At 38.5% G+C, this 22,598-nt stretch overlaps 1 protein-coding gene across 7 annotated transcripts in view; it reads left to right on the top strand.

Annotated features, from left to right (window-relative positions):
• CREBBP (CREB binding protein) overlaps positions 1–22,598 on the top strand; it is a 98,993-nt gene that overhangs the window by 49,185 nt on the left and 27,210 nt on the right. For 3 of the 7 annotated variants that reach the window (XM_052773421.1, XM_052773418.1, XM_052773416.1), the window contains 12 exons: positions 6,733–6,975; positions 7,613–7,712; positions 8,187–8,333; positions 8,799–8,916; positions 11,594–11,786; positions 11,920–11,973; positions 13,257–13,381; positions 13,995–14,183; positions 15,719–16,138; positions 16,770–16,949; positions 17,179–17,365; positions 22,393–22,511. In XM_052773421.1, the coding sequence (XP_052629381.1) occupies positions 6,733–6,975; positions 7,613–7,712; positions 8,187–8,333; positions 8,799–8,916; positions 11,594–11,786; positions 11,920–11,973; positions 13,257–13,381; positions 13,995–14,183; positions 15,719–16,138; positions 16,770–16,949; positions 17,179–17,365; positions 22,393–22,511 (2,075 nt within the window). The remainder of the gene's footprint in view (positions 1–6,732; positions 6,976–7,612; positions 7,713–8,186; positions 8,334–8,798; positions 8,917–11,593; positions 11,787–11,919; positions 11,974–13,256; positions 13,382–13,994; positions 14,184–15,718; positions 16,139–16,769; positions 16,950–17,178; positions 17,366–22,392; positions 22,512–22,598) is intronic. The other 4 variants (XM_052773420.1, XM_052773417.1, XM_052773419.1 and 1 more) reach the window with 3 other exon arrangements.

Here is a 22,598-nt window from a genome sequence, read left to right as displayed (position 1 = left end):
TCTTAATAATTAAGTGTGTTTAATGCTGGTATAGACTGGCTGAAGTTCTGCAAATCATAGTGGTTTTGCCCATGCCTGTTTTTTATAATAGCTTAGCTATTACTGATGCTTGGGGCATTCAATTTCTAGTGTATTTCTTCCCTCTTGCTCTGAAACAGAAAATACTGAACTTGTGTTGATAGGCTTGCTTCTCATCAAATCCTTTGAAAAGATGCCAAGGTAGAACATTTTACAGCATAGATGCAGCAGTTCTAGAAATCTAAGTAATGTTATGCCTAAGTATATTTAAATAAGGGTTAAGAAGTGGAAAATAGCTGGAGGACTTGTGAAGCTTGTACCTTTGAATCATTTTGGAAGCATTCTGCTAATTTCCATTTAGACTGAGGCTGCAGTGAGGAACAATAATAAACCTTAGAGGATAGAGAAGAGCTCCTAGGTTAGGTGAGATTAAGGCAGAGGAGAGAGTAGCTGGTAAGACTGCCCAAATTATCCATTGAGCATGCTCTCATTATGGTTTCAGGAGGTTTGGTTTTGTTCCCCTCCAAAATTGAATCAATTATAAATATAGAGCTACTTGGAGCTAAGGATTTTGTTTTCATTTTACCAAACTTCTCCTTGGTAAACAAGATATGTCTTTTGTTTTCAAAGTAGTAATTTGTTGCAAGTGATTAGTTATGTTTGCCCTTTGAAAAATGTGTTGAAAGCTTTGCTTTTTAATATGACATGGTCCATTTGTGCATAACATCCTTATTACACAGTTGTTATCAAAGTGCTAACAACATCTAGCACAACAGAATTGTTTTTTTCAATACAAGCTGCTGTAGAAAAGTACTTTGTGCAGTATTTGTTTTTATGTCATTCATACAACTTATCAGAAGAGAAGGCACTTGAACAAAAACAGTCCTTAAAAATAATTTTGTTATGGGATCAAATAGGGTGTTGTTTGAACGCAACAGAATTATAATAAGTGTAGAGTTTGGCTCTCTTGTTGCATGTGGGGGAGATGAATATGAAATCTCCTTCTTCTGTTCAATTAATAATCCAGTGGTAGTAACCATGAAAATTTGTGGTTTAGTATGCTGAGGTGCACGGTTCTTTGTTCTGGATTATGTCTGAGTCATACACATAACACCTCATGGTTTATTTGAAAGTAGAAGATGAACACTAAAAATCTTGTTTAGATGTATTATAAAGGATACCCTTTTTTAGGTGTTCAAAAATGTTTGTGAAATGATTTACATTAATACATGCATTTGAAAACACTGTGCCTGATCTGGTGAAGACTAACCTAAGCTAAGTTTGTTTAAGACTTGAAGAAAATGTTGGCTCTCCTAGGAATAAATAATCATAGCATCTACTAAATCAAGGGGAGGAGGCGGTCTGCATATGGCAGAATATGATGAGAACGTTTAGAAAAGGAAAAAGAAATGAGAAGTATAGTGACCCTCATTACTTTTGTCAGGCTGTTGTCCTTACAGAATGAATGACCATGTGATGATCATTAAAGAATTTTGAGTCCTAGAATCTTCCTTCCTGTGCTCATGCCTGTTTCACCGTTGTTACTTTGAGTCCTGTTGTATCAGTGCTGGGCTTTCAAGCAGCATCTTCAAAGTGTGACAATCTTCTAGAAAGTTCTGCAGTTCAGCCCTTCTGAAACATTGCGATAGGGTGGCTTGCTTCCACCCTTCCCATGCACAGTGGTTCATGTGCTCTTTGTAGCTATCTATTCCTACTCCTTGGGGAATTTTCATGCTGCAAAAAGTCCCGGGGTTTAGGTTATTACCACAGAGCCGGTTCTTTACAGGTGTCTTACTCCATGTTGTAGTGTTTAGATTCTTTGCAAGGAACATCTGTGCCAGGTTTCATTTGTGCAGCTTTTTTTTTTTTCCCCTAAGTAATCTTGAACTAACTTTTATTGTAATTGTTGATAGTAACATGACTTATTAATAGTACATGTTGGGACAAATTTAAAATTCTTTCTGTTCCACATGGCTCTTGCTGTGTATACCATGTATACCTCTGGGGGATAGGGGTAAACTGCAAAACAAGTGTTATTTTGCTCATGCTAAAACATGAAGCTTTTCTTTTGAATAGGCCAGTGACTCCTGTGTTTTGAAGTAATGAAATTTGGTTGAAAAGTTTTGGGGTTAGAGGGTTGTTTTTGTTAGGCAGTACTTCTTGCTCCCTGCTGAGCCCACCACAGTTTGAGTTATAAACTCTTGCAAACAGCTGTTGGTATATTTCCTAGTTTTATAGCTCTATGATAACAGTTATTTTTCTGAAGATTCATCTTGTCATGCACATGCTTGAGCTTCTTAATTCTCATGTTTCTGGCCTGGGCAGGTGTGTATTGTGCCACCAAGCAGCTACTGGCTATGCGTCCCCTTGCAGCCCTACAGGTGGTGATAAGTGTGCTGTGCTCACTGTTTATTATGACCTGGGCCATCCTCACGCTTGATGAGCTTCATTCCAGGATCAGGGGACTCTAGAAAACCTTTGGGATCCCTGCTCAGACTGGAAGGTGGAGTTGTGAACACGGAGCTAGTCTCCCCTTTATTTTTCCTTGTAGGAAAATTATAAATAAAATGCAGTGAGGAAAAAGCTGTATTGAGAAAGATGAAGATTAGTCGTCTCAGATTTACTCTAAAAATATGATTTTAAAGAAGACTGGGCCAGAAATTCCTTAGTGTGTGGACTCAGGGATGAAGGGTGGGAATCTGATGAGGGAAATGGAAATAGGTACTAGGAGCTAGCTGGCTGAGGGAGTAGATTATTGAGTATGGGCAGAACATGAAAGACCTGGATGTAGAGCATTTGGGAACTAACCCTTTGTAGAGAAGGAAGGAGCACATTGGTGCACAAGGAAATGTGCTTGGAAAGAGTGGGCAGCAACTTCTTCACTAGAGCCTGTTTCCTGTGAAAACTGGAAATGAAATCCAGTTTGCTGAAGTCTTACTGTCAGTAACTGTCTGTAAAATCTACCAAAAAAAAGTTGTGGGTTTTTTTTCTTTCCAAGTGCTGGAAATCATACATGATAGTCATCTACCAGCTATCAGTTATTCCACTGAGCCACATGATAGATGGTTAGCCCACACATTAGGAAGTTCCACTCGTTGACTAATACGATGCTATACTGTGAAGGCTTTTAGTTTAATGCTTAACTTTAAATAAATATTAAAATGGCATTTGTGGTGAAGTTTAATACTGACACTTCCTACCTTTAAGCTGCTCATAAAATCTTTACTTACCCCATGATCTGATTCATGATACAGCCTTTAATTAAACGATCGTTGCAGGACAGGCTTGTGCTGAGGTGAATCAAGGTTACTAGCAGAATTTTTGCTCCAGCCACTAGGACAGATGTAACGAGCAGAGTGAGGAGCTTCAGGACAGAGCATTTGAATACTGCTGAACAAGTCTGAATTACAGAATTTGGAAACAAAATGAAAAACTTAAATCAGACTTCTCACATGGATTAACATGTTGCTTTCACTGGGGTGATCAGGTTAGAGAGGGTGTTCATACTTAAAATAGCACTAGGAGTCTGTGTTTAAAATAAATTCTGATCAGCTGGAGGGGCAGAGGGGTTGCCCTCTAGAAGACATGAAGGCAGTTTCATTAAGGCAGCATTATCGACTTTGCACACTGAAACAGGAATCCTGTAGACGAGATAGTGTTTGATAATTTAGATTACATCCTAATGCATATGCCTAAGAGGGCCTGATCAGGACTGTTCAGGAAGTTCTGGGGCTGCTTAACTTCTGCTTGTTTGAACTTCCACTCTTAAGATATATAAAAACATGTGACTTTAACAGTGAGACATATGGAGCTCAGTTGTCTTTAAAGCATTTAGAATGTGAACAGTCCTGTACAGAGTTGTCTTCACACTTCTAGCTTCTGTCATGAGCTCATCAATGTCTGAAGCATCAGTTAATAAAAAAAATCACAGTAGACATTGCTTTCATGTAGCAGTGGCCTAATGTGATAACTTGTGTTTGTTTTGGTGCTGTATTTATTTTAATTGACTTGATTTCCTATGGTATCTGCCACAGAAAGGACTGCATTTGCACTTGATCTGTCCAGTATGGAAATTTAATTGAGTTACAAAGTATAGAAAAGCTGAGACTAAATAGCCGGAGCCACTCTACTTCTGTGTTGGAAGTGTACTGCTCACTGTAAGATTGTAGTCTGTCCCCTAATAGTAATACTTCAGTTTGAAGTGTTGAAGTAACATTTGGCTGTTCACCAGCTTTAGTGAGTTTTGCCTGCTTGAACAAGTATGTGCACACATGTGGAACTTCTTGGAGATATTGTTAGCCTTTTCAAACTGCAAGACAAAATAGTGATCTTCATACATTGTCCCCTTGCAATAATGGTAGTAGTTTTATGAAGAAACAGTGGGGCTTTTTTCATTTAGAATAGACTCACTCTCCATATTGTCACTTTTAAAGTGACATTCAGACTGTCAACTCTGACAAATACCCAAACTGAGTTTTTATACGTAGCCTTTGGTCTGGGGCAGAAATAGAGATCTGGAAATCTGATCTTGCTTAAGTAGACTTCTCTAGAATTGGCTGGATTGTGCTACCTAAAGCTGCTCTAACACACGGGCTGAACTTGTGCTTCATAGTAACCAATACCACTGCCAAAGCTCAGCCCAAAGCTGTGGGCAAGAGGTGGTTGACTTCTCCAAGCTCTGCCTTAGCTTCAGTGTGAGCTTCAAGCCAAGCTTGCAGTCCTCAGAAGATCAGTGCCAGCTTTTTTCCCCAGAAGAGCATGAGAATGGTGAAATGCTTGGCCATCCTCAGTGGGATGGCTAGAAGCCATTTTCCTGTTACCAGCCTTCAGCATCACCTGTGGTCATTCTACCATCTCCAGAGATGTATGTGCCTCTGATTTACAGCCAACACTGAAAGCATGTGGGGGTTTTTTTTTGTTGTAACTTTTCCAGAGAAATATCATCCTCTTTCTCTAACAAGCTGGAACTTTTATTAGCTCCTGAATAGATCCTTTGCCTCTGAAGCCTTTTGAATTCCAGGGTGCCACAAGTTTTGTGCTACTTAACCTTTCTAGAGACTTCCTCCTGTTTCCTGGCTTGCACTAGTGTAAAGGTATCTTTCTGTTAGATTGTGTGATTCTACAGTGCTATGTGCAAGTCCAACAAGAAATTCATACAGTTGCTCTTTAATATGCTTTTTTTTTTTTTTATGAAACTGATAGGATCTCAGTCAGCTTCTGTCTTTGTTTTTAAACTTGCTTGGAAATGATCAGTGGGTTCAAAAGTTATTATCAATGTGTCCTCAGAATGTAAGCATATGTAAGCCTAATTTCCATGGTAAACCCAGCGTTGAAATTACTGTGGATTGTCCTTGGGGAGAAAAAGGATGTTTTCTGTGGGGCTGCTTGTCCTGGAGAGAGGGGTCTCTGACTATATTTATTTGTAGTTCTTTGGCAAATGAGATCAAATTGAATTCTCATCTGGAGAGGGAAAAGTCTGGACTCTGTAATGTGTGTGTTTTCTCTTGGATGGAAGCTGAAAGCGTGTGTATCTTTTTCAGTGATTGTCTCAGTTTCCATAGTGGGTAAGGATTTAAGAAAGCCTAGATAATGCTGTTAATGTCTCAGAAGGCTTGTTTTCCTGATTTTATTTTTTTTCTAACCATGTGCTGCTTCTAATGTTTCAATAAAACAGCTATTGTTGCCTATATTAAAAGCTGTTATTGTTGCTATGTTTAGCTCACAAATTTTTAATGCACATTACATATTTAATTACTTGAGGGGGAAAATGTGAAGTATGTATTACTTGTACCAGAGTGTTAGCAAAATGCAGTGTCTCCATAGTGAAGGATATACTCCATGTGTCATTCACAGTGGAACATGTTATTACTTAGAACGGCAGCTAAAATGAGGACCAGAAAGCAAATTTTTATTCACTTCTGGGTTTAGTAAAAACTACTTTTCCCTGTTGTTTCCATTTCCTGTCTACAATGGAAATGACTCTTCCATACATCTGTGCAGTGAGAGAGGTTGGTTGGTTGTGGTGGTCATATAGATTAATGAATACCTAAATACTATTATCTAAATTGTTTACCAAAACCTGTGGCAGGCTCATCCCCTTTCTGACTCTTCAAATTATTTTAGATTTTGTCAGTACAGTCTGAAACCCATCAGGGCTTTTCATATCTCTGAATAACTTGGGTTTTAGGGTAATTTGGCCTTCAGAGGATTCATCTAGTGACTGCTCGGAATGAAAATTTCTGCCAACAGATCTTCAGTATTACCTTTGTGTCCAGGGACACAGTATTTCTGCTGAACTCAGGATCTCTGTTCTGGAGCCAAATATTTTGACCTAAAATGGGATTGATGGGAAAGAGGGAAGTAGAGGAATTAATTTTTTTTTTCTCCCCTTAGTCTACTGTCCCAAGCATGAAAATCCTATTTAGCTTTATATTGGAGCCTATACTTTATGTATATTACAGTAATTATGGGCTTATCTACCCAAAATTTACAGCACTTCTCTTTAGACTGCATGTATTAATTGCTAGGGTGGTTTCTGTCCTGTAGAATGAAAGGCTGAGTTTCCCCACTTGGCATCTCGGGTGTCGTTCTGTCCTTTGGCAGAAAAATATATACCATATAACTATATGCATGTTCTGTTGATTCTTGGCATGATTTGTTTTATTGTTTGTCCTCATTGATTTTCCATTTTCTCTTATCCTTTCTTTTTTATAGCCCTTTTAGGGTCTCCAGCTGGTGGAATCCAAAATTCCATTGGTTCTGTTGGCACAGGCCAGCAGAATACTCCATCGCTAAGTAATCCTAATCCAATTGACCCCAGCTCCATGCAACGAGCCTACGCTGCTCTTGGACTGCCATATGGCAACCAGCCTCAAACACAGCTGCAGCCCCAGGTACAAGGCCAACAGCCGGCACAGCCTCAGGCTCACCAGCAAATGAGGACCATTAATGCATTGGGTAGGTGGAAAAAATACCAAGAAACTAAGGTGTTAAATTGAACTGTTGAATGTTTAGGATAGTCTAGTATTTCACTTGATCAGAGTAGTGACTTTCTGTTCATGTTGATTAATGACTTAAAAATATACTATTTATAAACACTACCATGCATTTACATTTGAATATTAGAAAGCTTTGAATATATTGCCTCAGCCAAATAGCAGTAGTTTTAGTTCCTTTTAAAATATAGTCCATAGCTTATTGTTGTCTGAGGTGATTAGACAGAATTGCTGAAGGATTTTGGTTTAACAAGTATTTCACCTGTTCTAGCACACAATTCTGTCTCAAATGCTAATTTCTCTCTGGAACTTAATTGTTAGTATTATCTTCTTTTTAGCTTATTGAGCTAATCTTAAGAGTTTATGAATTTTAAATTCTAACAGACTAATTTTTGTAGGAAAAAAAAAAAAGTTCAGACTGAAAGTAACTTGATTCCATAAGTAGTTACGTATATGCACCATAGCAGGTATTATCATAAAAGTACTTATCTGATACGCTGTTTCTTTTGTTAAACAGTTGGGTCAGTAAAGTGTAGTTTTGCCATGTTGCTGTCAAAATTGTGAGCTGGGTACCAATGATGTTTAATTTTTTCCCAAAGGAGCCAACCAGATGAACCTTCCCGCAGGAGGAATAACAACAGACCAGCAAGCTAGTCTAATTTCTGAAACTGCTCTTCCAACATCCCTTGGGACAAATAAGTAATGCACACATTTTCATTCTTGCTCATTTAAACATTTATTTACATACTTATGAATGTAAATAAAGAGCATGCTTTAAAAAGTAATTGTGTTGGCATGGAAATGATCAGTCATGTCTATGGCTACGCTCTTCTTTCCTATTTCAATTCTATATCTATGACTTTATCCCCCCAGAGAGCCCCAGAATATTTGGTAGTTCTAAGTGAATTCCCAAAGGAAGAATATTTTGTATTTTTAAGTGTACAGATACCTTAACAGTTGTGATTCTTTATCCTTCATACTGTGTCTTGTAAACTCCTGAGCTTTGCTGCTTTAGGCATTGCAGTTTGTTGATATCAAAATTTCACTTAGAGTATGTTAGATGCAATAGCTAGAAGTGATGAAAGCAATTACTCAAAAATTACTTCAGGCATCAATCATACAACAAAACTCTGCATTCTTGTACTGTAACAGTCCCTTTTCTTTTAATTTTAGCCCACTAATGAATGATGGCACAAATTCTGGCAATGTTGGAAACCTCAGCTCAATGCCAACAGCTGCGCCTCCTTCTAGTACCGGGGTAAGGAAAGCATGGCATGAACATGTCACTCAGGACCTGCGCAATCATTTAGTGCATAAACTGTAAGTATTCACCAAGACTGCATATTTTCCTGAATGTTTTTAAAGAATTTCAATACACTATTTCTACTGTTAAGCTGAAAAGTTGTTGAGAAAGTTATCAGTAGTGGTTATCTGATGCTAGGCCACTGAGGATGAGCTGTTACCTTTAACCCTTCTTTTCAGTTCATTCTTCATGCTCATTAAGGAGTGGGTATGAAATTAGTTTATATTTCTAGTAAATTCGCTCTGCTGTAGTAAACAAGTATTTAGATGCTAGACTGTTAAACCTCACATTTTTTTCATCACTGGATTTGCTTTAATCTTGTGAGAAATAGTACAATATTGTTGGGTTTTTTTAAACAATTTTGATACACTTTTACATATCTGATGTATAAGGGAATGTCCAGGGTGAATATCATAAAGCTGTACTGAATTTTTTTTTTTCCTCTGAAGAATTTTTCTTCTATTCTTTCTCCTTTCTTGTAGTGTCCAAGCCATCTTCCCCACTCCTGATCCGGCAGCACTGAAGGATCGCCGCATGGAGAACTTGGTGGCTTATGCCAGGAAAGTGGAAGGAGATATGTATGAGTCTGCTAATAGTAGGGTATGTTGCTTCAGTCCAGCTATTCACTATATGTTAAAGAACAGTAGTATCACAAATGTTATGAGGATAATGAAAACCACAGAGAATCATTTCACTGTCCTCTTGATGAGGAAAGTCATACTTTGTGTCTATGACAGTGTTTGTATAGTCCCAAGCTTTCTGATTAATGTCACTCCAAGCTAATTCACCTCCCTGAGCTCCACGAAAACTACACAACATTGTCCCAGCCCTTTTTTCATTCCTCCTGAAAGTGTGTTTGATGCGCATGAAGATTGGAGCACAGCTTGCAGTTCTTCATGTTTGCCTTACTGACTTTCTCCTTTTTGGAAGTCTGTGTAAATAGTAGTTTTAAAACTAACTTAACGCCTCTTTACCATTGGAGGTTTTCTCTAGGACTCGGTCCTGTTATACTGCTTACCTTTACCTGTACTGTTGGAATTACTCCTACTCAGCAGCACCAAGAGTAGTTTGGCTAAGACTCATAGCTGTTTCACGTCTGAACATAATAAGTAGTCACTTTGCCTGTGTTTGTCCTTATGCATGGAAAACAAGGCAGAATTCCTGTTTTTGTTCATGATTTTTGCTCTGTCTGCAAAGAGATGTCAGTTCAAATCTTTATTACTCAGAGGGAGCAAACCCCTGTTCATTGATATGCTGAGAGTACTATTTCATTATGACACTGTGGTAATTATACCCTAAAGGAGCCACTCCCTGAAAGTTTTCATCAGGTAAAGACAATGTTAGTAGCACCAGTAATAATAGCTAGTGAGATTTTACCTGATCAGAATCTTGAGGTCCTTTCTTAAGTAGGGTAAGAGTCTCTAAAGAGAGTAGTTAGTGGCATTTCAGGTGATAGTCATCCAGTAAGACAGTAACACTTAGTCTGCCGCTCTCAGACCATCTCCCAGAAGAGCTGAAGGTGGAATGCAAGTTTTATTTCCTAGAGGCAGATAGGCAGTGGCCATACTTGTAATGCTGCTGCTGTGTCAGTGTTGGTCAGTGACAATATCATATTCTCCTTGTGGCTACCAAGAGGTTGTTTAGCAAGGGAGACTTGTGTGTGATCACGCTTGATCATCCTGGCAGCTTTAGAGACCAATTTCAGAGAGAACAAAGATTTCATAGACATACATAGGCATCTAAATACCTTCTCAGTAAGGATGAGCATAGTACACTTCTGGTTATAAAATTAAATGTCTTCTGACCTCTATGCCAGATAAATATCCAGAAGTATCTTTTCTTCACCCCTTAAAACAACTGTCAAAGCCTCATTGCCAGAAGTCTCTTAAGGGAATTCATCTAACATTTGGCTCCAAGCAGCAAACTTGGAAGAAGGGAGTAGTTTAAAATATATTAACGATGCTGTGTGGAATTGCTTCCTTCTTTTTGAGGAGGATCCATTCTACTTTGACATTGAAAAACAGATTAGTATGAGGCATCATTGTAAGCAGTTTGACCTTGGTTTAGTAGTATGTTCTCTTTGTGAACACATCCTTTTTCAGGAATCTTTGCAGTGTGAGAGTAGCACAATATAAAATTTACAAGTAGGAAGTTACAGGTGAAGTGTGTTGAGCAAGAAGAGGGAAGGGGCTGTAGTGCTTTTAAATTGGACAGCAGAAAGTGTCTGCACTGATGGATTTTTTGAGACATTTGGAGAAGGGAAGTGACCTAAAACCAAAGCTTTATATTGCAACACTGGACTTTCTTAACATGGCTGGTGAGGAATATGTCTCATTAGTTTTCTGAAATGAACTCAATCCTACTGTAATAACAAATTCTGGTTTTGATGAAAATTGGATGAAGACAAAATGATTGTGGCACAAGTATCACTCAACCTTTGCTCCCTGTAACACTGGGTTCTAAGAGCATAGGTGACCCCACAAAAGAAATGTAGTCTTGAGGGTTTATGGGTTTTTTTTTTTCCTTTAACAGCTGCATAATCTCATGCACTTGGCAGATGTGTGTCCAGCAATTGCTGACAAGCAAAATTGTCTACCTTGCTGTGCGCTGTGACAGTCTTATTTGATCTGTTGTCAATGTGGATTGAGTAAAATGGATTTTTCATCTCGTACAGATGTAGTGTTAGTTGTCTCTGCCTGTGGACTACTTTTCACTGATTTCCTCAATTCCTTTGGGGTTTTGTCTGTTTTTGTTTATTCCCTGCAAAGACTGTTGGTAGTCAGACTTCAGGAAAAGAGCGATTCCTTTCTTTATGTAAAAAGTGATCTGTCCTTAACATCTGTCTCCTGAAGTTTATTCAATGTAACTGTTGCTGGAGACATCTTTTTCTTTTGTCTGTGGATTAGTGGAAATGCTTATTATGAAAATAACACTTAAAAAATCATTAACACTTACAAACTAAATCACAGCTTCCTGTTGTTTTTTGTCCAAGCAACAGAGAACCTACAGTCTTCTTTGTCTACTAGTCTACTCAGGGTAGATATGAGACTTGGCTTTATGGCTAACCATCATATGTGTTTTCTGGAAGCTTTGTTTTTCCTTTTCTGCATGAAAGCAGTGATGAGACTGTCTCAATTTAACAGAAATCTGAAAAGAAGTATTTCCCGTTTAAGTAGACAGGTGTATACATTAAAAAAAACAAACCACAGGTGACTACATGAGTTCTGTTGCTGCTTTCTTATACTTGATGCTGAGTAGTATTTTTTTTCTTTTTTAGGATGAATACTATCATTTATTAGCAGAGAAAATATATAAGATACAAAAGGAACTAGAAGAGAAGCGGAGGTCTCGTCTACATAAACAAGGGATGTTGGGAAATCAGCCAGCCTTACAGACCCCAGGACCTCAGCCCCCTGGTATCCCACAGGTGGCTGCTGCCATGGGCCAGGCACAGCCCGTGAGGCCACCCAGTAAGTACTCCTGTAGGAAATGCTTTACATTTCAGCTGTAGCTCTGCACAGTTTGTGTCCTTGGGCTCTCATGCTAATCCTGAGTTTGTATTTTAAATTGATTGTTGCTGACCATTCTTCTGTTCTGTTGCAGATGGGCCTATGTCCATGCCAACCGTGCCTATAAGTCGTATGCAGGTTTCTCAAGGTATCTATGTTTTTCTCTCTAATTGCAGTTTGTGGGTTCAAAATAATCGTTAGGGGAGGAAAGCTGACCTTCTGTTTTTCTTTTGGAGTTGGGTGGGGGGAACTACCGGGTCTGTCTTTTTTGAGCATCATTCTTTGTTGTTGCTCTGTGGCAGGAACTGTCTCAGTGCGTTCTTGTCTTAAGAACTGGCAGTATGTGCTCAGTACTTTGCTAGCAATTGGGGAGTAATTCAGTCCTTTCAAAAAGAAGAGAGCGCAAGCAAGAATACTGTGGATAATCTGATTTAAAACACTGTAGTGGCAGGGAGGGGAGGAGGATGTTGGCATTTTTTTATCAGTTAATTTGCCAAAAATACACCTGTAGCTGAAAACTTAGCACATTAGTCCTAGAATCTGTGTAACTAATTATATCCTTTCTTGGTTTCTGATGCAAAGTACATCTAAAAAAGCCTTGTAGCTTGTTCATAGCACTGATGGCTTGCCATCACTGATTTAGGCTGCTGTGTACTCATGGGTGTTGGTGTTCTGGTTTGGTGTGGGTTTGGGTTTTGGGGGTTTTTTCTTCTGAAAAATACAAACCCATGACTTTTAGGTGCTTCAGCTTCCTCCAGAAAAGTGTCCCCAATTATTTTATTTCTTGATTGAATGTTAGTAGTAAATTGAAACTTGTCTTAAAATGTCCTTGAGAAGTTACATCCTTTTAAAATTCATTTCAATAGGAGAAAAAGTTGATAGCAAGTATAGCTCCATCATTATTTATTTACACATTTATTACTGTTAGAAAAGTTTGGGTGTTTTGGAGGAATTAAAAGTTTTGTATGAAAGTCACAACAGCTTTTTAGGCATATTGTTAGCTTCTGTCCTGATTTGAGGCTAGGAGATGCTTTCATATATGCAATATATATCTTTATCATATTTACTTCAAACATTTCAGCGAGGCCTGAATAAAGACATTGCTGTTTCAAGGCAAATACCTGATTTTAAGAAACTATCTCAAGGTATTACTTACAAATAGCATCCTGTCTTTACAGATCATCCACACTCTTCATGTTTTGCAATTTTTTTAGACACCAAAAGTTACATTTCACCCGAACTGGTATTCTTTTAAATATTTCTTGCATCCCGATTTGTCTCTTAAGCCAAGTAATTTGAATTAAGTTAAAGGAAAAAGATGATGTGGAGGGCAGTCAAACTTTAGTCATAACAAATGTGAATTTTATAGTAGAGTATACATACATAATGATGACTTGTTCCTAATGAGTTGTTTTGGGGGTGCATTTGCAGGAATGAATCAGTTTAACCCCATGTCCATAGGGAATGTACAGATGCCTCAAGCACCCATGGGACCGCGTGCAGCTTCTCCAATGAACCATCCTGTACAAATGAACAACATGGGCGCTGTTCCTGCGGTTCGTACTTCTTGTTACCAAGTTCTCAAAATTGGTTGATTACATCTAGCAGTATCAACACTGATCTGAAAAGGCCATGTCCTAGAGTAGTACTGTAAATTGTAGGATAATTTCATGGAAATGTACTGAGTCTGTCAGGCTTTATCGAGGTGTTTGTTTTCAATATTTATGTGTTTAAAAAAAAAAATAAATCTTTAGAGAGGTAGATGCCAGAGATGCAATAATTTCCAACAGTCTGTGGAAGAGCATAGTTGTTTCACAAACAGTCTTTGCAGTATATGTACCTTCTTTATTCTCCATGAAAATGTGTTTTGATTCTTTAGAAAAACAAAAATAGTTTCACTTGATTATCTGTTAGCTCAGAGTATAAATGGGAGTTTTAACAATCTGAGTAGCATTTGAATATTACCTGTTTAAAAATAACTTTCTCATGAATACTGTGGAACAAATGCTAAAGTTATATATGTATGCCCACTTCCATTTGATTTACTGAAGCCAGTTTTCCTTTTATTTTTTTGGCCTATCTTTTGGTCAATTACATTGAGGTTATTTTCCTTTGTCTTGCTACATAATACTAAATGGTAATATCTTTAATTTGGGTGTTCATTTTTAGATGGCAATGTCTCCTTCCCGAATGCCTCAGCCACAGAACATGATGGGAGCTCATTCCAACAACATGATGGGTCAGGCTCCTACCCAGAACCAATTCCTGCCACAGAATCAGTTTCCAGCATCCAGTGGGGCTATGAATGTGAACAACGTGGGCATGGGTCAATCAACAGCCCAGGCCGGGGTGGCACAGGTAAGATGTATTTTCTAATAGTTATTTACTCTCAATTATTTTCTTCTAATGTATTTATGTACGTTTATTTATATTTATATATCAGTTGTTTATTGTAGTCACCCCTGTCTTTGGGGAATCCTGGGTTACATCTGCCTTCTTCATAAGCTTTTATATAATCTAGCTATATATGCTAACTGGGGGGCAATGCTCTGTAATTCCTGATTTAAATTCTAAAAAATGTATGCTGATGAGATTTTTCGGGGGAGTATCACAAGTTAGTTCATGGGACATTTATAAGCATATGCTTTTGTCTTTGTGTGGATGTTAGTAGCTTACTTTAAATCAAGAATTACAATGAAGTGGTTGGGGAAGATCTTTTAAAGTTTGTTTTAACCTCTCTACTTTGGAACAGAAAATTGGTTGTGTTTTTTTCTGTAACATTTTTCTGTTAACAGTAGTAGTCAGTGAAGTAGCAGCTGTGCTTATGATGCCAAAGTATATGCTTTTCCACAGGGAGAGGCTTTTTTTTTTTTTTTAACTCAGAGTCCAAGTAATTTAGGTTAGTTGAGACCTCCAGAGTTCTCTAGTTCAGCCACATCCTCAAATGAGAGATAACTTAGATCGGGTTACGAAGTGTTCTGTCAAGTGAAGTTTGGATTATGTTCAGGATGGAGCATCTACAATGTCTTTGGCCCTGGCTCAGTTGTTTGACCACCTTTGTGGTGAACATTTTTTTTTTTTCCTAATGCAATTAGTTCAATAAAACTGACTATTTACAGGCAATATAGAAGCATGTTTTAAATTTGAAACCTCATCTGCAGGAAACTACTCATTGATTCAGATTTCTAAGAGTAAGAGGTACATCTGAGGATAGAGTATTCTTTTTTATCGTTAGTTATCTGATGCAATCTTTAGTAAAATGTATAGTTTAAAAGTCTGTGCACATCCAGAATACTTTGTTGTTGCTGCTCTGAAAAACAGATCCACAATTTTCTTAAGCATTTGGAGTAGTCTAATTAGAATTTAAAAAAAAAACCAAAAAAACAAAAAAAACCACCACAAAAAAACCCCTCTTAAGTCTTGCACTGCACAATGGGGCAGGCATTAAATGTGTTGAACTGTCTTCTAAAGCAGGGCTGCTCTAGAGTCCTGGCCTAAAATGTGTATTTGCTCGAAACCATTTTGTATGCAAAGTCTGACCTTTGCCCAGCTAATGACATGATTTAGAGATTGTCTGCCTGTGGGGTTCTGTGTTACTTGGAGATCGTGAGGATTCCCTGTCTGTGCCAGTAGAATTAATGTAAAAAGACATGCATGGCACATCTAGGTCTAGGAGCAAGGTCATTGACTAAGAGCTGATGAAAACGATGAGAGAAATTAGAGCATAGTAATTTGCAATAGCAGCATTTGTTTATAGCTGATCTCACGTTTAGACTTACAGTATACTTTTAAAGAAGACTTCAGTGCTGTGATTTAAAAGATAAGTGTGATTCCTGGAGTTTTGGAGTCACATGTCTGTAAAAGAACCTCTCTCTCTCTCTCTCTCTCTCTAGCAGGGGCAGGTTCCCAGTGCTGCTCTTCCCAACTCCATGAACATGCTAGGACCGCAGAGTGCGCAGTTACCATGTCCACCAGTGACCCAGCCACCTCTACATCAGACTACACCTCCTGTGTCCACTGCTGCTGGGATGCCACCTATTCAGCACCAAACGCCAACTGGAATGACTCCTCCGCAGCCAGCAGCACCCACTCAGCCATCGACACCAGTCTCGTCTTCAGGACAAACGCCAACACCAACACCGGGTTCTGTTCCAAACGCGACACAGACACAAAGCACACCTACAGGGCAGACTGCAGCACAGGCTCAAGTCACACCGCAACCTCAGACCCCAGTTCAACCCCCGTCTGTGCCCACCCCACAGCCATCTCAGCAACAGCCAACATCTGTGCAGGCACAGCCACCTGGCACTCCAGTAAGTACCAGCTAGTTGCATTTTTCTTGTGTAGTGGCATTCTACAAGAGTTCGCCCTATGTATAGCACCATGTCGTGAATGTGTAGAGCCCATAGCTGTCAACAGTAGCTTCTACTTTAGACCAAAGGGTTCATTATGGAGATGTATAAAAATGTGTGTGTTCAGATGTTCTCAGCATTGTTCGAAGGAGGGGGGCGTATTGAATGACTTTGAACTGCTCAAAGTAAAAATGGCAGCAGTGTGCAGAAAGATGAGGCATAACAGGCCTAATACTATATTTGGCCTTAATCAGAATCGGTCTTTTCTGATCATGAGATTTGCATAAATTTTTTTTCTCTTAAGATACAGTCAGGACGAATGCACATTTCAAGGAATGTACAGGGTTTTACTGGGCAGGTGTTTTCTCTGTAAAAGAAGCCTTTTTGGGGCAGAATTCTTCCTTGGCTTCTCCTCTGTAAGGCAGAGTTATTAAATGTGTGATATCGAAACTTGGCTACAGTGAGCTCCTGTATCCATGTTCTGCACTGTTTTAGCATATCATCTCATGTATCTTTTGTGCTGTTCATTTTTTAGTAAAGGAAAATATTTCTATATATGCAGTGTCTTTCTTTTGTACTGTTTTTACAACAGCTATCCCAGGCAGCAGCTAGTATTGATAACAGGGTCCCCACCCCTGCCTCAGTTGCTAGTGCTGATACGAATTCCCAGCAACTAGGACCAGATGCACCAATGCTAGAAAGCAAATCAGAAGTTAAAACTGAAGAAACTGAGCCAGAGACTAGTGAGACACAAGTGGAAGCTAAGACTGAGGTAAATGAGATTCTATACAGCTTAACTGAAAGCAGTGATAGATATAAAAGCACTTAATGATGTGTCTGAATTGGTGAGCTAAGGGGCGAGAGGAGGGTAGTTACTGGAAAGTAACTGTCCTGAGGAAAGCCATGGATGGAGAGTGCTTTGACAATCTCAAACTAATATTTTGATGACTGAAGTTTGGGTCACAGATGTAATAGTATATCTCATTGCATCCTTTCTTAAGGTGGAGGAGGATTTACAAGGATCTTCACAAACAAAAGAAGAAACAGATGGAACAGAACTGAAACAAGAGCCAATGGAAATAGAAGAAAAGAAACCTGAAATAAAAGTAGATGCTAAAGAGGAAGAGGAGAGCAGCACTAATGGAACCACTTCACAATCCACATCACCTTCTCAGCCACGCAAAAAAAGTATGTGTATGAAAACTGAGTTTTCTTGTGTACTTTGTTTTTACTAGCATTTGTTTTCCACAGTCTCAGCTCCTGCTGGAAGGTCTGTTTTGCACGTGTGTTCCAGCACATGGAGCTCTAGGAGATCAATACTCTGTAACTTATTTTTGAAAGTAGGATTCCTTTAATGTTACATGAATTACAGGTGAGAAAAGCCTATCATTGTGGTCTTGATCCTAGCAGTCTTCTCGCAGATTCCAGTTTCTGCCCAAAAGGACCAAGACAGTAAGGCGGTGATTGTTGGAGAAATTATATACATGTATCTCTCCATGTACATCTTGGCCAGTGCTCTTTCAGGGGAGCTCATTGTAGATAAGAGTGCTCGCAGTAACCAAAAATATCCATTGCTTTGCTTTTCTCTTAGAGGCTGCACATACCGCCTTCATACTGAGTTTTAGCATTCACTTCTCTGAGAATTAGGTGCTTGGACTCCTCTCCTGAATCTGTATTCCTCCAAGGCTGGACTGCTGTAATAGACTTAAACTTTTTTAAAGTCCTATGTAGTTGTCAGTGTAATGTTCATTTGAAAGCTTTCTCCTCAGAAGTAGTTAGGTCAGTAGTCTCTTAAGTTAATACACAACGTTAGCATAGATTTAGACGTGGCTGTATCTGTACTGTATATTTTTCCAGAAGGAAACTTGATGGCATTACAGATCTTGAATGGACTCATATAAATGATTGCATGCCTTGGGTTAGTAAGAAGTAAATGAGTAAGATTCCTAAAACAGACAAAAATAAATTACTCCACTTGTAGTGCAGACTTTGTGGGAGCCTGCAAGATTAAGTTTTTGGACTCAAAAACCTTAGCTGTTCAGAGATCTCTGTCTCTTAGCATCTGCTTTTTCGAGATTGTTTTCTGTGGTTAGTTTTTAGTTTTTGACCAAAGGTACTTTCAACATGCTGCAAATGTCAAAAAGGGAAAGTGATGATCCATTTCATTACTTTTTTTTCTTCTGCCCTTGCAAAGGAAACTGCATATAGTTATATTAGGAGAACGTTATGGGTGCATGCTTTCCAGAATACGATCAAGGAATCATAAAGTTTTAAAGTTTATGCAGCTTGAATCTTGATCTCCTGTATATGCTTGCGGTTGCATTTAATTACTAAACATCTTTTTATAATAAAACACATTTTCCTGTAGATGGTATTTTCAGTTTGTAGCACAGTGGGCCAGCCAAATGAGAGTATGCTGCAGAACTAAATGGCAGAGCCTGTTTCAAACAAAATGTAAGATAGGGAGTGGAAACCTTATTAGCATTTATAAACCAGTTATATTCCCAGCAGAAGGAATCACCGCTGCTTGTTAGAAGGAGTGCGCTTGCAAGTAAATCGAAGCAAGTGGTTGAAAGTGGAAGATTCTTGCAGAATTACTCTGCTGATTCAGTCTGGGTTACTATGTATTTCCAATACCTCATTTAGTAACACAATTTTATCTTGGAAATAGTGTCACTAAGTAACCCTATAGTAGAATACATGTGCAGCATGGGTAGTTACAACTGTATACACAGTTTTAAATGGTGACATTTTCTCACCAAGTAGTTTGTACAACTTTAATAGAGCGTTTGTATTAAAATGCTAAACAAACCAAGAAGTATTCAAGAGCAAATACTGTGAAGTTTGCTTAAGGGTTATATGATATTTTAAAACTACCTATGAGACTCATCTGGAGTTTGCATGGGTTACAGAAGTATTGGAAGCTCTTCTTCCTTCCCATGTGGCCAGATCCCTGAGGTGTACCCCACAGTAACCTGGGACGTAGCAGATACATGCTGCAGCTACTAGGGGGAAGGAAGGTGCATGGTTGGAAGTGTCATGGAGTATACTATAAGATAACTTAGCAAGTTGCAGCCTGATACCTTAATGTTTGAAAAGATTCATCTGGAAACCAGAGGATTGTTTTTCTGGGTACAGGTGGCTTATGTTGTGGAGTTGGAAACTCATCTGTTTGTACCACCCATCCATGTGTACTGAACACCATTCGCCTGACTGTGCTCACTTAATATAACTAGACTGTAACCTGATTTAAGTGATGGGAAATACTGTACGGGCTAGAAAACAGACCAAGATGATACTGCTGAGATACTGGTCTGCTCAGTTCACTTATACCTGAGTTTTTGAAGTTTAGTTTTTTTGGAGAATTGCAGACACCCCTTCAGCAAGCTTTTCTTCCTCATCAAGGTTTTGCCTTCATAAATGAGGGCAACCAAACCCTTCCAAATTCAGGATTTGGTTCAGTTTGGTTTTGCTTTTTTTCTGCAAATCTAATGTAAGCAAGAAAGGAAGGTTTTTGGTTCCTTGCCTTTTCCCTTGCAGTCTTCTCAAAAGAAACGGTATAATACTCATTTGGGTAGCTCCTGTCTCCTCTTCTCATTGTAGATAGCTGCCTTAGTTTGATGACCTTCAAGATAAGTTTTACTGGTTTCTTCCCTTCTTTATAAGACATAATAATGCAAAACCTACAAGGGCTTGGTTTTGGGGGGGATATACCAGTGTATTGTCCTTATTGTTTCAAAGTTGTCTTCATTTTCATTTATGAATTTTCTCCTTAGTAATCATACACAGGATTTCCTCTGTTTGAAAGAAATAAAATTTTTAAAAGGTAGCATTATACTCTTCTCTGGCAGATAATACGTCATCATGATTCAGGCAAAGATCCCATTTTCTTTTTACCACCCACACATGCAAGACAAAATGGGATAACTGGATGCCAGCTCCTTATAAAGATCATCTAGCTACCGGAGGAGAACCAAGAGCATTTCATTTTGGAAAAGGGGAAGAGGGGAGAACAGAAACTTTCATGTAAAATCTGCGTATAGGGAGATCCTATGATCAAATGTTCTGTTATTAGTCATATTCCTTAGAGGCAGAACAGGTTTTTACAGCTAAAGATGAAGGCAACTTTTCTTTGTGTTTTTAGGTGAAGTCATAAATTGAAATAACTGGATTTTGATTTTTATTTTTTTCAAACTTCAAAATGAAAGTAGGTTGTAAACTTTATCAGCAAAGATAATTAGGCTTTAAGGAACTTGGCAAAAGTGCGCTGAATCTCTGTAGTTTGGTTTTAAATAAAGATTGGATTTATTTTGAAGGATACTGTAGCTTAGCGATATGTTGTTATAGGGGCCGGCACAGGGGAAAATTCTAAAAGCAATGTCAAGCAGGTGGCCAAAATAGATTATTAAAAGGTGCTTTTTGACCTTTAAATTTCATTACATGAAATAATTCAGATTATCAGGTTATGAACTACCTGAGCCAGAGCAAGATGGTTCCAGAAGCAATAGAGAATACTTTCTCATGAACAGAATTTATTATTTCTTTCTGTTCTTGAGAATTCCATAATATAATTTAGTAGTTGTTTATAAAACTTCGAGAGTATATAGTAAGGTTCCTTTCACAGGAAGGTGCCTGCATATATGGTATCAATAAATATGGAAGACAATTGCCATTTTATTGGGATGTTGTCAGTGTAGTTCAGCTGTAGCAACAGCTGAAATGATCATCAAGATGCATTTGTTGTTGTAACACCAAATGTAGGCCTCCTTGGCTCGTCTCGTTTTTAATCTAGCGAGTCTGAGTTCAGTAGTAGCAGCATGAGATCTTGATGTATCTGTAAGGCAAGCCCTTGCAGAAGCCCTTCTGGCAGCTTGCTTAGTCCTTTACCGTGATTTAGGTGACTTGGGTGGTATCGTGCCTGTTGTGTACATGAGCAGCAATCCTCTCTCCAGTTAGAGGCAGTGCACTCAAATGGTCTTAAAAATTTCATCCTGACTAACAATTTCCAGGAGCTGCAGTATCTACAAATGGTTAAAAAAATTGAGAACTTAATGCTTTAGAAATTTTTTGAGTAGGGTCAACTTAATTTCTTGTCTTGCTTTATTTTGTGTGTAATTTCAGTGAGTGTAGTTGAGACAAAAAGACTTCCTCTCAGAAATATCACCCAAATTAAAAAAGGGAAAAAAAAGAACTTTTTAAAAATTATAGATTTTTAACTAGAAGTCCCAAAAAGCAATTTATATGTTTACCAAAATACCGTTTGAGTGACAAAAGCAATGATCAGCCTCGAAGGAAGGGGTTACTGTAGCCCTGTTGATTTAAGTGCTTCCAACAGAACTTCTAATCGCTCCCTTTTATTGGTATCGTTCTCGTTTCAGCCAGGTAGATGAATTAGATGCTATCTTGCTTTCCTTAGTTGTCTTTTTTTCTCAGTAATAGGCATTCTTCCCTATTTAAAGACTCTGTTCCTAAGGAAATAAGTGTAATTACACTGCTGAGATGTTCAAAGAGCTCTCCAAGTTATCATTATTTTTCAGAAAATGCATTGCCTTTCTTGTCCTTGTCATCCACTATTGTAAGAAACATGGCTGTTGCCATGCCACTGTTGCCAAGTGGTTGTAATGATGCATATAAATCTAGAAGTATTAACACTTTCAAAATCAATTAACAGTTCATCAGACCAGGACTGTTTGTATACTATGGCCAGAAAACTCCTGTGCCAGCTATCAAGACATCTGGTTACTCTCTGTGGAGCTGGCTCTTCGGCCCTGTCCACTATGGTGCTTTTTGCTGGAATAATGTTGGCTTGGAAATAGCAAAAAAGGTTAGAAGGGAGGGAGAGGAGAATCCACTTAGTCTTCTCTCTGAAGAGCTAATGTTCATCCATGTTGAAGCAATTGAATTAATTTGGTTCTGGATAAGTTGTGTGTGGGGTATTTTGTTTGGTTTTTAATGCTCTAGGATATGTATCGTCACAGGCTACAGTTGTTCCTATCTCCTTATTCTGGGAGTATCACCTACTGTGATTTAGGTAAACATAAAAACTGCATGGTAGCCTCTTGATTGTAAGGTTTGCCTCTAATCAGCTATGCAGATCAGGAAATCCCTCTTAAGACTTTTATGTTAACATCGTTCTTTATTTTTTTTTTTTAAGGGGAGTCAAGGTTAGGAAATATGGAAGGAAATTTTCTAACCTTTCTGACTTTCATTAACAGTTTTCAAACCTGAGGAGCTGCGGCAGGCTCTCATGCCTACCCTTGAAGCTTTGTACCGGCAGGACCCAGAGTCTCTACCTTTTAGACAGCCTGTGGATCCCCAGCTTTTAGGGATTCCGGTGAGTTAGCATTAAAAAAATGTTTTTATGTTTTGTCTTGGCTCATATAAAGATTTTGTCTTTTCTGTTCAACATATTGTAAACAGT

Source organism: Harpia harpyja, chromosome 21 (assembly GCF_026419915.1).
Source record: "Harpia harpyja isolate bHarHar1 chromosome 21, bHarHar1 primary haplotype, whole genome shotgun sequence".
Taxonomy (NCBI): Eukaryota; Metazoa; Chordata; class Aves; order Accipitriformes; family Accipitridae; genus Harpia; species Harpia harpyja.
The sequence above is the reverse complement of the archived record's forward strand: the minus strand, read 5'-3'. Positions and strand labels throughout refer to the sequence as shown.